General features: G+C 37.4%; 1 protein-coding gene across 1 annotated transcript; it reads right to left on the reverse strand.

Moving 5' to 3' along the window:
- Window positions 1–4,431: 4,431 nt before the first annotated feature.
- On the reverse strand, window positions 4,432–12,089 carry emx3 (empty spiracles homeobox 3). Its single transcript, XM_047023915.1, has 3 exons — window positions 11,352–12,089; window positions 6,270–6,454; window positions 4,432–5,691 (listed from the first exon to the last, which is right to left on the reverse strand). Exons 1-3 carry the CDS (start codon window positions 11,695–11,697, stop codon window positions 5,524–5,526), a joined length of 699 nt encoding a protein of 232 aa, XP_046879871.1. The 5' UTR covers window positions 11,698–12,089; the 3' UTR covers window positions 4,432–5,523.
- Window positions 12,090–14,492: the final 2,403 nt, after the last annotated feature.

A 14,492-nucleotide genomic window follows, 5' to 3' on the forward strand; every position in this document is an offset into this window, starting at 1 on the left:
AGGCAGCTCTTGTGATGCCTGAAGTGTACAGGCTGGATTGATGGCTAAGTTAGCACCTCAGGTTAGAGACTATGCTGGAGGTAAGGAACAGAGGTGGTTTGGAATGATACTTGCATAAGTAAGCTATAGCCAAGTGAATATTCCTTTCTTTAGACTTTAGCTATGGTGACTCAGAGGATGTCTGGAACCGGATGCCTTTTGATTGATTCTAGTCCATGTCACAGTAATTAATCAGTGTTGTAATATAATTGAAGGTGTTGGTATAAAGACGGTAAACTGCATACATTTTGACAGTTTATATCATTCTAGGAGCGGTAGATTTAGTTGTCATTGTTATCTTGAAATGTCCACCATTCCTGAAGTGAGAGATGTAGAGATGTAAAAAGAACACTTGCAAGAAATCTGAGGCACAACATTCAGCACAGAAGCAAAAAGCAGCAATGTTAGAATTCCCCTCAGTGAACACCGTGGCCTCAGTTTATTGGTGTGTAGCCGTCTCTTGTCATTAAAATCACCATGTAACCTCAATCAACTGTGATCTCGTAGATTATTCTTAAATGCTATTATTCTTACATATTCTTCCATTTGAAATGACATATTGTGGGGAATATCTAACAACCGCTAACAGTGAAAAGCTTTCTGAACTAGATGAATTGTGTTCCGTGGTCAGGAACTCTGGTTTGCTATGACTAATTGAAGATTGGTTGTTTAGAAAGAAGTTTCATGTGGCGGGCAAAGTTTGTTCTTTGCATGTTGTAGTGGATTTGGCGTTGACATTTTATGGGATTTGGTTTATCAGTTGCCATCTACAGTATTTGTGCCGACACTGCAATTATGTAAACTTGATTCTTATCTTGTTTCTGGTGTGATCTCCATATGATCCAAACCAAAGTTCATAAATCTGTTGTGGGTTGGATACTCTACATTCTAAAGAAGTGTCAGGTACATAAGCATCAACATATTTGCCATTTTCTTTCTATGTTTGGGAGAGAAACAAAACTCAAACATGAAAAAAAGTGTATTGATGTACACTTCATCCTCAAACAATCAAAGCGCAAATTCTGTGGTAATAATTTTTTTACAGAATAATCTATTGGGATAGATATCCTATAAGCAATCATTCTGGGGTTTCTCATTTTCAGCCTTTGAACCTTTTTGAATAATTCACAACACAAGCTAGAAGTCATACTTTTCTCCTTTAATTATATCCCTATATCCTATGTGCACCAGTTTGTCAGTCAAATCCCAGCATTAACACTCAGTCATTAACCGTGTGTGCAATTACTTAGTGTCTTGGTTCATTTAATTAATCTTAATTGGTACATATTAGTAATTATGTACTTGATTGAAAGGTCAATAAATAGACATCAACAGTAAGTGTGGTTTAGTTTATTAAGTTTTCATCAATAGCATAATTAATTTAAACCTAAGATTGTTGACCTATTTTATCAATCTCTCTTTCTCACTTCCCTCTCTCTTTCTCATTCACACAAATACACACCCACCCACACACACACACACGCACACACACACACACACACACACACACACACACACACACACACACAAACACATGTATATATATATATATACTGATTAGTGTAATCATTCATAGTCCTACACATTAGTATTTTACTATGATTAAGGCACTCTACCTACTTAAACAATTAAACTATGTTAACACGTTATACCATTGTAATAGAAAGCCTCCACTTGCAGTATGTTCAAGTATGTATGTCCTCACACACTCTGGGATCACTTCACTGCCACGGAAACACTTCACTTTCCCTGAAAATGAAGGAAATATGCTGTTCATTATCAAGGTTAATTAAGCTAGTTAAAGACAAACAAACTCTTTATAACTGGGTTGAGCTTAAGTTTGTTTCTGCAATGTATGTCCACAAAAATGGGGGAAAAACTAACAAGGGGTGGAACAATGGTCTGAAAAATGCATACAATTTCATTTGTTGGCCCAGAGAGTGAGATGCTGATGCATTAGAATGCAATGTATTGGTTTTATGTCCATGTCATGCGTGGGTGTTCTGTAACTAAAAAATAATCCAGTCTATGTCCAAATGTACTCTCATAGATTTGATTTGCATCTCAAACAAGCAGACTCTTATTCTATTACATAGCCTGGTACTTGTTTATATCTATCAACAAGATATGTATTTACATACATCTGTCACAGTTTGTATCTGTACTGTTGATCCTATTAGTGACTTGTCAATACAATAACAATATTGTTTTAAAGAGGTCATTGCGTATCATCATAAAATGTGTGAATACTGACTCATCCTCCATGGGCTTTGTATTTTAGGAAATGAATTGAAAGACAATAGACAATATTGCTGTAGGGAAGTCTTTCTGTCCAGCCTATACCGATTCCAAAAACACAATTGCATATACCTCAGTTCTGTTTACTTTCAAAGCAAGATAATGCAGGTCATGCAGTAAAAATGCTTGGAAATGAACAGAATCTTCAAGAAAAATAGTACAGTAGTCATATAAGTTGCGTCCCTGGATTTTTATTTAGCTCACAAAGCTGAACATTTTGATCACCTACGTGCATACTACCATCTGTTATTTTATTAGTGCCTCTGAATTACCCATTTCCATGGCAACAACACAGAAGCAGGTATAGGCTTTGTAAATGTTTGATTGGAAGTGATAGGGTCCATAGAGGGTTTAGGCTTTTGACATTTTAATACTTGAGTCTGTCGTATATATATATATATATATATATATATGTATATATATGGTTTGTGTGTGGTGTGTATAGTGTAGGTGTGTTTGTGTGTGTGGACTTGATTGCATACATTTCCCTTAGTTAAAAAATATAGATTATGACCAAGTGGGTACTTAGGTAATTCTTGAAGCAAACATAACAAAAATACTAACATGCAAATTAAAAATGTATCACGTCAAAAATGACCTAAATCCCAAACAATGTTAAGACCAAAAGCAGTAATAGGGATAGTTTGCCATACATTTTCTTCACAGTTTATGAGCATATCTGCCGATAATGAGACTGTCTATTATAAAAAGGTGATGAAAATGATGAAAATCTAACACCTCTCAATAGCTTAGGGCTTTAAGAATTAACAGGTCTAAATCACAATGCCTAGGTGATATGAATTAATTTTCCAGCTGGTGGAACAGTGGGCCCAAAACCTTGTATACGAAACCCCTCAGTGACATGTCTATTTCGACTAATGAATGAACTAGAACAATAACAATTAGCATTTGGATTCACAGTCTAAAAAATAATTAGAATATTACTTTATTTAGCTTTACGGAGCATTCTTGAAATTGTGAATGGTTAGGCCTAGGTATTATCTAGGGTGCGACAACGAATGGTTGTTTAATAAATCAGACAAACATTGTTTTAATCTGAGAAATGCGTGAGATATGTTATACCCTGAATGGCTACAGTTTGATATTTGTTAGTTAAATATTTTAATGGGAGAGAAAAGGAAGCGCATGCTCTGTCTGTAATTTTCCGAAAACTGTAGCCTGATTATAGATTATCATGTAATTAAAACTCAGACGTATTGTTTTTGACAAGGGGCCTATGTTGTGCCTATCGTATAGGCAAATAGCTTATTTCACAGTCACTCAACCTCAGCAACAAGCTTGCGATAACGGGTATAGACACAGCCTAACGAAAAGAAAAAGGCTACAAGAAGGCAATTGCCGTCGGTGGCTTTAAATGAAAGAGGTGTTTTCATTTTGAAACAGGTTGTTATTTGTATGATCCTTGGCCCACAATAAAGAGCATATATGAAATAACCCAAATAAATAGCAAATTAAAAATTAAAACTTACACGATTGGGTGGGATAGGCCTACAGCGAAATAAAAAAAAAAGTAGTTTTTAGCAACTTCTTACAAGCTGACTCCATCACTTTAAAAGTGTTGTCCTATTGCGACGACCGTTTTAGTAAGGGGATACATGCCGTTAGTGAATTTTGTTACAGGCCGTTAGTGAATTTTGTTACAGGTTTGCGAACCGTTGTAATTTTCTTCACAAAGCATGGGCAATGGTAAACGGAAGGGGGGAAAAATCTGTAGGCTATAGAAAATACATTTATGGATTAAAGTCTCTGTACAAGGGTCTCCTATGTTCATAAAGATACCGGACAATAATTGTGTTATATATGTGTGTCAGATGTTACGTAGATTTTTGTATTTTCTAACGAAACCATAAAGGTATAAGTCCCATATGGGCATCCCATATTTTCGAGCCTTTGCAAGCCCTGTTCTCAACCGATGTCAGAACGCTGAAAGATTGCATGTCATTGACTATTCTTATTGCCAAGAGTGCATGTTAGCACCTGCATACAACATTTCAATAATACACAAATATTGTTGTGAAAAGAAATCTTATGTTGATGTTTTTATTTCCGAAATAAAAACACACAGAGAGAATTACAAAACAATTTTCAGACAGAAGGTTTAGGAAAATAAAGTATAATTATAGTGCATTTTTCTAACATCTAGAAAACTAAAATAATATTTCACTACCAAGTGCTACATAACAAGATGTTCCAGGTATGATTATGGTTGCGGAAATAAATGTACAGTAGAGGTAAATGTTGTTTTCCCCCATGTCATTGTGATGTAACGGGTCTTTTCTTTTCACTATGCTCTACATTCTGCAATAGTCTGGAGGCTGGAATGAATGCCAAAGGCAAAACAGACTATAGACTAATTATAAATGAGCACACAGACCATGGCTTTAGACCTTTTAAACACCTGTTCAAACACAAAACATAAACAAAATATATACATATCAGATGCATAGAATACGTTTTCTCAATTTACATAAATAATACGTTTAACTGCCAAAAGGATTCAGTGAGAGTCAAATTGTTTCCAAGTATAATATACCACATATAATACTAATAATATGTAGTTAGCTTTTCTGGGTGGGTCTGATCAAATTATCCAACCCACTTGTAGTTGTTTGCCGAATTATACATTTTCGGTTGCTCTTCCAATGTTACTATTGTGTGATTAGGCAACTTAAGGAAGAATCTTGTACATAGATAACAGGGTAGATGGATGTTGCAGTAAAAGAGTCTCTTCATAAGTTTGGTAGGGCTGTGATGCCACTGCATAGCAACAGGCCAAATAAATCTAGTGTCCACAGTCCAGTCTGGCTTCAGTCCAAGAGTTGATGTAAACTTTGACAATGTCTCTTCAACATCCACACAATTTCATATCAGTCAGTTTTTATCAACTGTTCATGATGTCCATCTATTGAGTGTTGGGTTAGGTATCTCAGTCCAGGAAATAGTCCATAAAGTAAGAGTTGAAACTCCATTCAAATTCAATGTTGATTCTGAAAGGTGTCCAACATTGACATTCAGCACTTTGACCATTTCATTTCAGTACTTATGGAGCTCCCTGGTTTAAAATGATTTGACCAAACTCTGCCTAAGGCCCCTGTAATTTGAGACCTGCGTGTGAGAAGGTGATTGGTGGCAGAGACCCTGTAGCATGTTGACGACCTCACAAAGTCAGTCTTCTGAGATCACGTCGATGTCCTCAGTGCTGTTCTGTTGGGTGGCAACCCTCCAGCGACTGACATGCTGACTGCCTTTTCTCTTCTGTTGAGACTCAGGGGATTCTTCTTCCAGCTTCTGGCGCTTGTGCTTTGTTCGTCTGTTCTGGAACCAGACTTTCACCTGCCACAGAAAGATAGACATCCCCTTAAAAATCACATCCAGTCTTGCTATTAATTGATGTTGCACCAATCACAAACTTTTTGAATGTACATTTGTACGTCCAAACCACCCAACCATTATCTGCTTAGAAAAAAGCTGTGTGTGTGTCTGGATGTCAGGTTTACAGTTTCTTTTTAAGTCTATCCTATTCAGTTCAGGCAATCCAAAAAAGTGTTAGATCTTAAACTTAATATAAACTGGTAGTTTACATTTTGGTATTCTACAGACAACACAGAAAAAAATTTATTTGTCCCTAAAATTGTAATTGTATCAATGGTGGAAATGTGATACTATCTACAAATGCGTGATGATTTCATAAATATAAATGAACCCAACCCTTTACTATAAAGTTGCCCAAGCCAAAGGAGCTATAATCCCACCACATTTTCTAATTTAAATAATTTGTGGATAAAACATTAAAGATAGAAAAGTTTAGTATGTCTTGTGTCTAGTAACCAGGCTGCTTTATCTCCCCCTTTCAGGCCTTTTATATATACTATATAATACTGTATTTAGAGCTAGTTTATCAACCCACTCACCTGTGTTTCTGTTAGGCACAGGCCGCTGGCAAGTTGCTTGCGCTCAGCACCTACAACATAATGGTTTTTCTCAAAGGCTCTCTCTAGTCGCAAGAGCTGGGAGGGGGAGAATGCTGTACGGATCCGCTTGGGCTTACGGGAGAAAGCTCCGTGTAGGAGGAGATTTTCTGGACTGTTGTCTTCCCCTAAAAGGGTTGAGAAAAAAAAGAATTAAAACAAGCAACTTTACCCTGCATGCTTCACCTGCAGTTTAAAGTTCTTGTTTGTTATTGACTTAATTCCAATGCTCTTTGCTGCTTTTCACTGTCACATAAATGCAGTCCATTTTCTGTCATGTGTCACTTTGACACACCTTGCTTGTTTCAGCGGATACAGTGGTATTTTTTTTTACCCTTAGAGATGATGACACAACACAATAGCATTCATGATGTTATGTTTAAAAGTCATCGGATATTAGGAAATAGTGTTGTGTAACTGACAGAATCGTGTTGCGTCTACTCCTGATGACTCCATTCTATGTCACAATCTTCACCAGAGGATAGTTGTTTCTGTCAATAATGGGTTTCCTGTACTCGAAAGTTTTATCTCATTCTCATTTTCTTAAGTCTGCTGGCCCAAAATGTTGTTCAATGTTGTTCCAAGTAGAAAAAAAACATAGGTACATTTACGTTTAAGTTATATATCCACTGAAATAGATTTATAGGCAGTATCAGTAATATAAACTATTAGCCTCCATATTCTTTAGCAGTTTTACATTTAATTTAAAAGCTGTTTATTCCACCAATTAGACAAATAGTTATGTGACTCAACCACTCCTCAAAGACTGGCATTGGCCTCCTTTGTATGTGGGCCTTAGTGGGGCCTAGTTGGTTCAATGTGCAGCATTTAAGTGGTATAGGAAAGAGTGAGCCATACGTAAATCCTGCAGGTTTTAAAAATGCAAAAACCATTTGTTGTGAAGGTAGCGATGTACAATTAAGCAAATCAAATCTCATGTTCATGTCTGATTTCATTCAACACGAGACAAAAGTTAAAGGGCCACATTTTTCACTTTCATTGTGTACATGACTTTTCCAGCCCACAAACAGCATCTGGTCTTGCAGGCTCTTCAGCCGTTTATTAAAATCACACAACAAAAAAACATTATATTTTACATAAGCAAATACATCTTGAAATTATTTGACCACTGAATGAAAAGATTTCATCTCTCTTGAAAGAATGAGGCAGCACAAAAATAACCTCAAAACACGTGTACGCAAAGTCAGTTGGACCTCGGCTGTAGGCGATAGTGTGTGGGATACACGAAAGCTTGGAACAATGGTCGACTGTCAAACATCGGTGAATGCTAAGAAATTAAATTAACTATGTCCAGTCATTTTCATATGCAAAAACCCTTTCTGTGTACACTTTTGGATATAAACACTGTATTCGAGAAGATGAATTACGTTGCATCCCCTTACCTTCCCTACATTACACTTAGCTCATACATTGTAAAAGAACTTGTTAATGTAGTTACAAATGTGTTGAAATTCAAATATGGACAATTCAAATTTTTTATGTCTTTTATTATATTTATTACCATCTGGCAGGTGGTACAAGACCATCCGGGATTACACCTCCAGACTCAAAGACAACTCCTACCTCCAAGCCGTCAGGCTACTCAACTGACTTAATTATAGATATATTTGAGGTTTTCTTTCTTTTTTCCCGCCTTTAATATCTTAGATAGCTTTATTTAATACATTTCTATTGATCGGTGTCTTGTCTCAAGTATGCAGGTACTGTACAGTATGCAGAGTACAGTATTCCATACTGTCACAAAGTAATTACAGAGTCAGGTCCACTGTTGCATTCTCAAAGACACGTCAGCATGGAATTGTGGCAACAAGTAAGACACCAAACGTTGAGGGATACTGATGGCTTACATACTTCAGAAAGTCACATATGCAAGAAATGTTTAGCCACATACCAAACATGACAACGTTATGTACATTTACTTAAGGGTATAATACCTGTCTGCATCAAAATATTTGTATGTAAACAAGAAAAACATGTTTTCTCTTTGTTAATTCAGCATTATGTATTATATCCATTTAATCTATTTCAGATGTTTTGAATTGAGGTGATTGAGAAGATTGAAAAGTAAACAAACGTCATATATGTTCCACTCAGATATTGTTACGAAGTGGAATTACCTTACTGAATATTACAGATAAGATAACGACAGATTACCACCCAACGTTGCACTCGGGGTGGAGATCTTAGTTTTTGGTGGTCTGACAGTGACTGTTAGAGAGTTACCTGTATGAAGCTGTCTATAGAACAAAATCAAGACATATCTCCACTTTGTTTTTGTCTGTTGGTAGTCTGTCGGATCTCACCTTCTGTCTCAATGAATATCTTGTTTGATCCGACTTTTGTGTTTACGGTTTACTGGTTGGGCTAGTACATTTGGTGAGAGTGGCGACAGAACTACTGCTACTGCAGTTGTGTAGTTGACACTTCTGCTGTTCCTTCCTGACACGGCAAGCAAACCTGTCTTCTGCCACGTGCATTCTTTCTGCCACAGGACTATCATTGACAACCAAGCTCAGCTGGCAGTGCTAAAACCCTTTTGAACATCTGAGGGCCAAAAACAATGAAAAGGTCAGGGAACCATCATGCATGTACCGAAAAGAGAGGAATGTAGGAAAGCTCTACAGGAAAAAGATCTATGACTCCCCAAAGGTACTAAGAAATACAAGGGAGGTTATGACATTGGGTGCAGCTCAGTAGTATAGTAGAAATAAATCAATTTTCAACTGTTATTAATGTAGTATTATTGTTCTTTACTAATCATGTTTCCCCTGTTTTCATTGTCAGTCCCATAAACTTCTAACTCTCGGTTTGACAAATGTGTCCTGACGGAGAGGAAGCCACTTAACACCATCGAGCCCCAGCTATTGACCCCATGCACCTAAAGCTGAGCCCTCCTGATGAGCAAGGGGATACCCTGGGGCTCAAACAGACCTTGGCCTTTACTCAGCTAACATGGCCCCTGCATGGCTGCTGTGGAGCAGATGGCACCACAGAGAGGAGAGCTGCCTCACTAGGCAGACTAGTCCCCTGGCATCACCAACAAGCTTGGTCTTGTTGGCTCAACTTTGTAGGTAGAGGGGGGCAATTTCCCAGAGGTGGAGTTGCATGTCATGCATGGACAGTCCATGGCAGGAAAGGGAGGGATGAGGGAGTGTGTTACTACCTCTTTCTGTCACCCCTCTCTGTTTATGTCTGCATCTCTGTTTCTTTCTTGCACACCCCGACACTTTCTTTCTGTCTTTTTTGTTTTCTTTCTCAGGAAGTGGCAATAGGATACTACAACAATTACCAAAATAAACAAATGTTTCTGACACTCATGATGGGTAATCCCTTGCCTTGTGAAACAATCACAACATGCATTATGTTTCACTAAATGAGCTCAATCGAGCTAAATCATTTAGAAGGCAACTGGGCCAGTCTTCAACCTATCAGAGCAAGGTAATGAGATGTTAAAGAGCCATAGGTTTTACACTACTACCAGTGGGTCAAACAGTACCACTAGCAATATAGATAGGGTTAGATAACATGTATGAAGAGTATTTGGGGGATTATTGATTAGTTATACAGTTCTGAGCAGAATGTGTATAGTTTTACTCATTTTAACTTCTACAGGAAACAGTATAGCAACTCAATAAACTCCAGAGCAGCAAATATTGTGCCCCTATCAAAATTTGCGTTAAAGGATCTTCCCGCTTTGCTCCCAGTGCACTTCTTTCTTATCATGAACTGCACCGCCTCCATCAATTATTTGACCATGCTAATTATTCTGGCCATATGGAGGATGGAGTGAAAGGGTTTCAAATGGTTTGAACCTGTTTGTGGAGTGTACCAGTGTAGCGAAGGAGAAAATAATCTTGAAGGTATGGTTTGAAAGTAGGTCATTTCTGTCCACACTGTCCTTTTGTTTCTCCTTTGAACACTTGTAATTTGATAATTTGATTGATAATTGTCTAGATTAGCTGTCACACTGCTTTCTGAATAAGGGGTATGATTTGGCCTGACATAAAGTTCAGCAGATGAGGGCTGGCGATGTCAACATAAGTTAGAGTCTTGATATTCAGGCCTTTTGTTTCGATAAAATACCGGAAAAAAAACGAAATTCAACAGGATGTGTTCGTAGTCAAGTCAAGACAGTAACAACAATCATATCAATAATAACATAGCTTATGACTAACAATACTCACTAAGAATAATGTGTGTACGTGAATCATTTTAAAAATATACGTAGATGAAGGAGAAAAGACGAACCTGAGCAAATCGATATGTGAGAAATGTATATCTGCCTGGGTGTGAACAAGCAACATTTTTCAATATTGCACTCTTAGAGCTAACTTCCAAACTAAAAAAACATAAAGGGTAAGCATAGCATAATTTATTGCATTTGTCTTGACACATAATGGTGGCAACATCTAGTAAATTACACAATGGGTATCCCGAAACATCTCTCAATTTACATTTGTGATTTTTGGGCTCCAAAAGTAAGATGAAAAAGTGGTTTCGTATCTTCGTATGCAGTAAGCAATTCGTCAATTACTTGCCAATTACTTCGGCCTACTAAATTGGCACGTGCTTTTAACATAGTACAATGAAATAATATAAAAACTCGCAAGCTACAAATCGGTACAAAACCGTTTACCAGCAATTTCTTACATATAAAATATATATTGACAATTAGGCTATAACAAAGCCTGTAGCCTATATAAAAGTATCTATATTACTGAATGTATTTGGGCCTTAATATGGCGTGGGCTGTGTACTTAACTTTAATTAAATTGAGAATACATATCTAATCTTCTTATAGGCTACATCATGAACCAAATTGTCACAATTTCAATGCACTTTGTGTCTCAAATGCAAAATAATGACTTTCATCACGTCTATGCAGGAAATACTGACTGTAACATTAATGGGAGAAGCCGTTATCAAATTGTTATTATTGTAATGTAGGCTAGGCAATAATCAATCTTATGCTCAAATTATATCATGTTAATGCACATAGCCTACCTTGGAACCTGTGTCCGAGATATCGGTTTCGTAGAACCCACGGATAGAAATTTAAGGTTTCTCTCTGGTGCGGATTGAAGAAAGGCTGCGATGGGATCTGAAGCGGATGCAGCGGCAAACCAGAGTTGTTCGTGTGTGTCCCCGGCTCTGGGAACATCATATCTGGACTGCTGTACAAAGCCCTGCTGGAGTTTTGAAAGCAACTCCCAAAGGGCGCGGAGTGAATTGATTCCGTAAACCTCAAGGCTGTCGGTCTGATGGGTTCGTCCGCCGCTGGCGAACAATTTACGTCTTTTCCAACCAGTGACTCGATTGTAAAACATTTCTTATTACTATGTTGGTACATAGTGTCAACCGTGTGTCTTTGCGTCAAAAAGGATATGACAAAATAAGTTAAAGAAAACAACCAGTGAAATCCGGTTACGGTGTCTAATTCTTAGAAGGTAGTTGAGCAGTCCGACGGGAATCCATAACTTTGAAGTTGCAGCTGTTAAGAAAAACTTCTCCCAATATCTCTAATTACCCATCACCTTCGCGCTATAGGCAATAAATAATCGTTTCCAATATCTACTAATTGGTTAACTAAAGTGCTGTTGCCTATAAATCAAAAGCGACACTAGCGTATGGTCTTTTAGCCTATGATTAGTTTAGGTCTTTGACAAAGTAACTCTTCTCTCATCATCACCGAGGACCATTTTCGGACTCTGTATGAGGATCGCGGATCAGTGAGTCTTTGAGAAGGAGCTTGTCACTCATCAGACTCAATACCTGCTTTCAGCGGTCGGTAAGAGAGGTGTGGTGAGCATGCGCGGACATGACTGTATGCTCAGCCATTTTGTTAAGTGGTTAGTGCTGTTTTCTTTACTCATAAACAAACATTTTGTTGAGATGATAGGCCTAAATGATTGTTAAAATGAATAACATTGTCCATCTAAAGTATTCTTTATGAATACATGCATGTTCTTTCTGTCACTATTTATGTTTGGAAGATGTTAAAAATTCAGTTTGATATCATGTGCTAGAATACATTTATGGTACAACAAAGACAATTCATTGACAAATAATAATAACTGTTGAAGAAATAGAGTTGGGTTATTTTAGCCTATAATTTTTTTGTATGCATAACCTATTCTTTTGACAGTATTCACCAGTGTCAAGTAAAGGGCTTAGTCAACGTCTTGAGGTCAGAGGGCTTCAGGAAATCTATCCATTGAATCACTGTATATAAGATTGAGGGTTCCGGGACATGGACACACATCTTAACCACCCGAATTGAAGAAAGAGTCCTATTTCAACAAATTGACAGTCCTCAATTTTTCAGTCACCATTACACCAGTACATCAGGGTTCCCCGCCCCTTTTTGTCAGTTACATTTTTTTACATGTTGTTAGGAGAGCATGGGTGGGGAGTACCAGATCAAAGTCAGAGACCCAGGACAGATGCCACCTCTATTCAGGGGCACTAATTGTTGGCTTAGGGGAGCCACAAAAGCCCCCTGCCTCTCTCTTGTATGATCTGCTCTGCGGAACCCATGTGAACCTCATAGGGCAAAGATCCCTTTGAGTCTCAAAGTATCTCAGTCTCCTGTTATTTTGTACCACCATCCTTTTGCATAAAATTATTGCAAATAAAAGAAAATAATTATAGCTTTTATTTTAAACGTTTAGACTGTGCTTAGATTTCCATTACCATACATTTGTTTCTGGTAATTAAGTAAACATGTTAGTGGAGACAGAGATAAAGTAAGATAACATAAATGTGTTATTTAATAATAATATTGTTCCTCTAGTAATTCACAAGGAAAACATTTGTCTTTTCTATTGTTCATAAACAGGAAAAACTGCTATTTATAGTACTGAATGAAGGAATACAATTAAATGTAATGCCCTGATACCTAGTATCATTTGAGGTCGGTCTGTATGTCAACTACACAAAGGATAATCACATTATCAGCCACAATAGAAAAGTTATGTGTTTAAACATAATTGCATTATTATTTTGTAAAGTGCATTAAAGAGAAATACGACGGACCAAGAAGGGCAATGCAGCAGTAAAAATGTCTCCACTAACCCAATCCCGCAATTATAAAGAACATAAGTATTTAGTATAATTTGTGTTACATACATAGTTTGTGTTATGTCGTTGAATTTATTGTAATCTAAGACATTGGTAAATATATGCCCTCTAGTGGATGAATTTGGTCTCAGCAGTTCGAGTTAGATTTTCTGTAGAATATGCTTTGGTCACAGGTCACTTTGGTCAACAATTTAGTTTAGCTTCCTACATTAAGGCTATTTGTAATTTGTCCTGGAACGTTTGGAAGACATTCACATTTAAATGTCTTTCAGCAAGGCCTACTTTTACAGAAAGATAGCATACATGGTAATTACGGAATGAAAAGTGAATGATCAATTATGGGCATAGGCTATTTGTCAACTTTCTGTCGACCCTGGCTTAACTGACAGGTTTCGTCGATAGGACTAAATAATTGAAATGTGAGTTTTTCTTGCTTGAGATCATTGCCAAAAAGCTCCACTCTACACGATGAAGGTGAACAAGTAAAGGTGCATTGGATTATCTTTATTTTACTGATCCCGTGTCCTCCTGACCGTCAAACTCCCGTGGTCGTAGCGCCGTCTTTTTTTTTTTTACTTTTCAAGATAATTTTTTTTGCTGCTGACAGGAATTTCTCCATCGCCGCCAAGTCTTGCGTTTTACCAGTAACTTTGAATCGTACACGTCCTTCAGGCCTACGTCATATCAACTATGCGTCGACCAGCACGCATCCTATAACCAAAGTAAAGTGGTCACATAATGCGTTTTCTTTTACGTTTACTTTTGATTTGACTTGCAAGAGTTTAAGTAAGATTGTGGGCATCACAAGGTGTCTGTTGTTACCAGGGCTCACAAAGGTGCTGCTGACATTGATTGACCAATCACTATTAAGAGTCAAAGGGTGACGTGTGGGTACAAATCGCTGGAATTATGGCTAAATTCATTCAATGGTACTCTCTCCCTTAAAAAGCTCTTGCAGTCTCACGAAATTAATATGACTTCTTTGTAAATTGAAAACGAATAATGAATCATCTGCTGCATTCATGAAGAAATAGGGAACGATATTCTGCTGGCCTGTAACATCGC

This window comes from Hypomesus transpacificus, chromosome 1 (assembly GCF_021917145.1).
Source record: "Hypomesus transpacificus isolate Combined female chromosome 1, fHypTra1, whole genome shotgun sequence".
Taxonomy (NCBI): Eukaryota; Metazoa; Chordata; class Actinopteri; order Osmeriformes; family Osmeridae; genus Hypomesus; species Hypomesus transpacificus.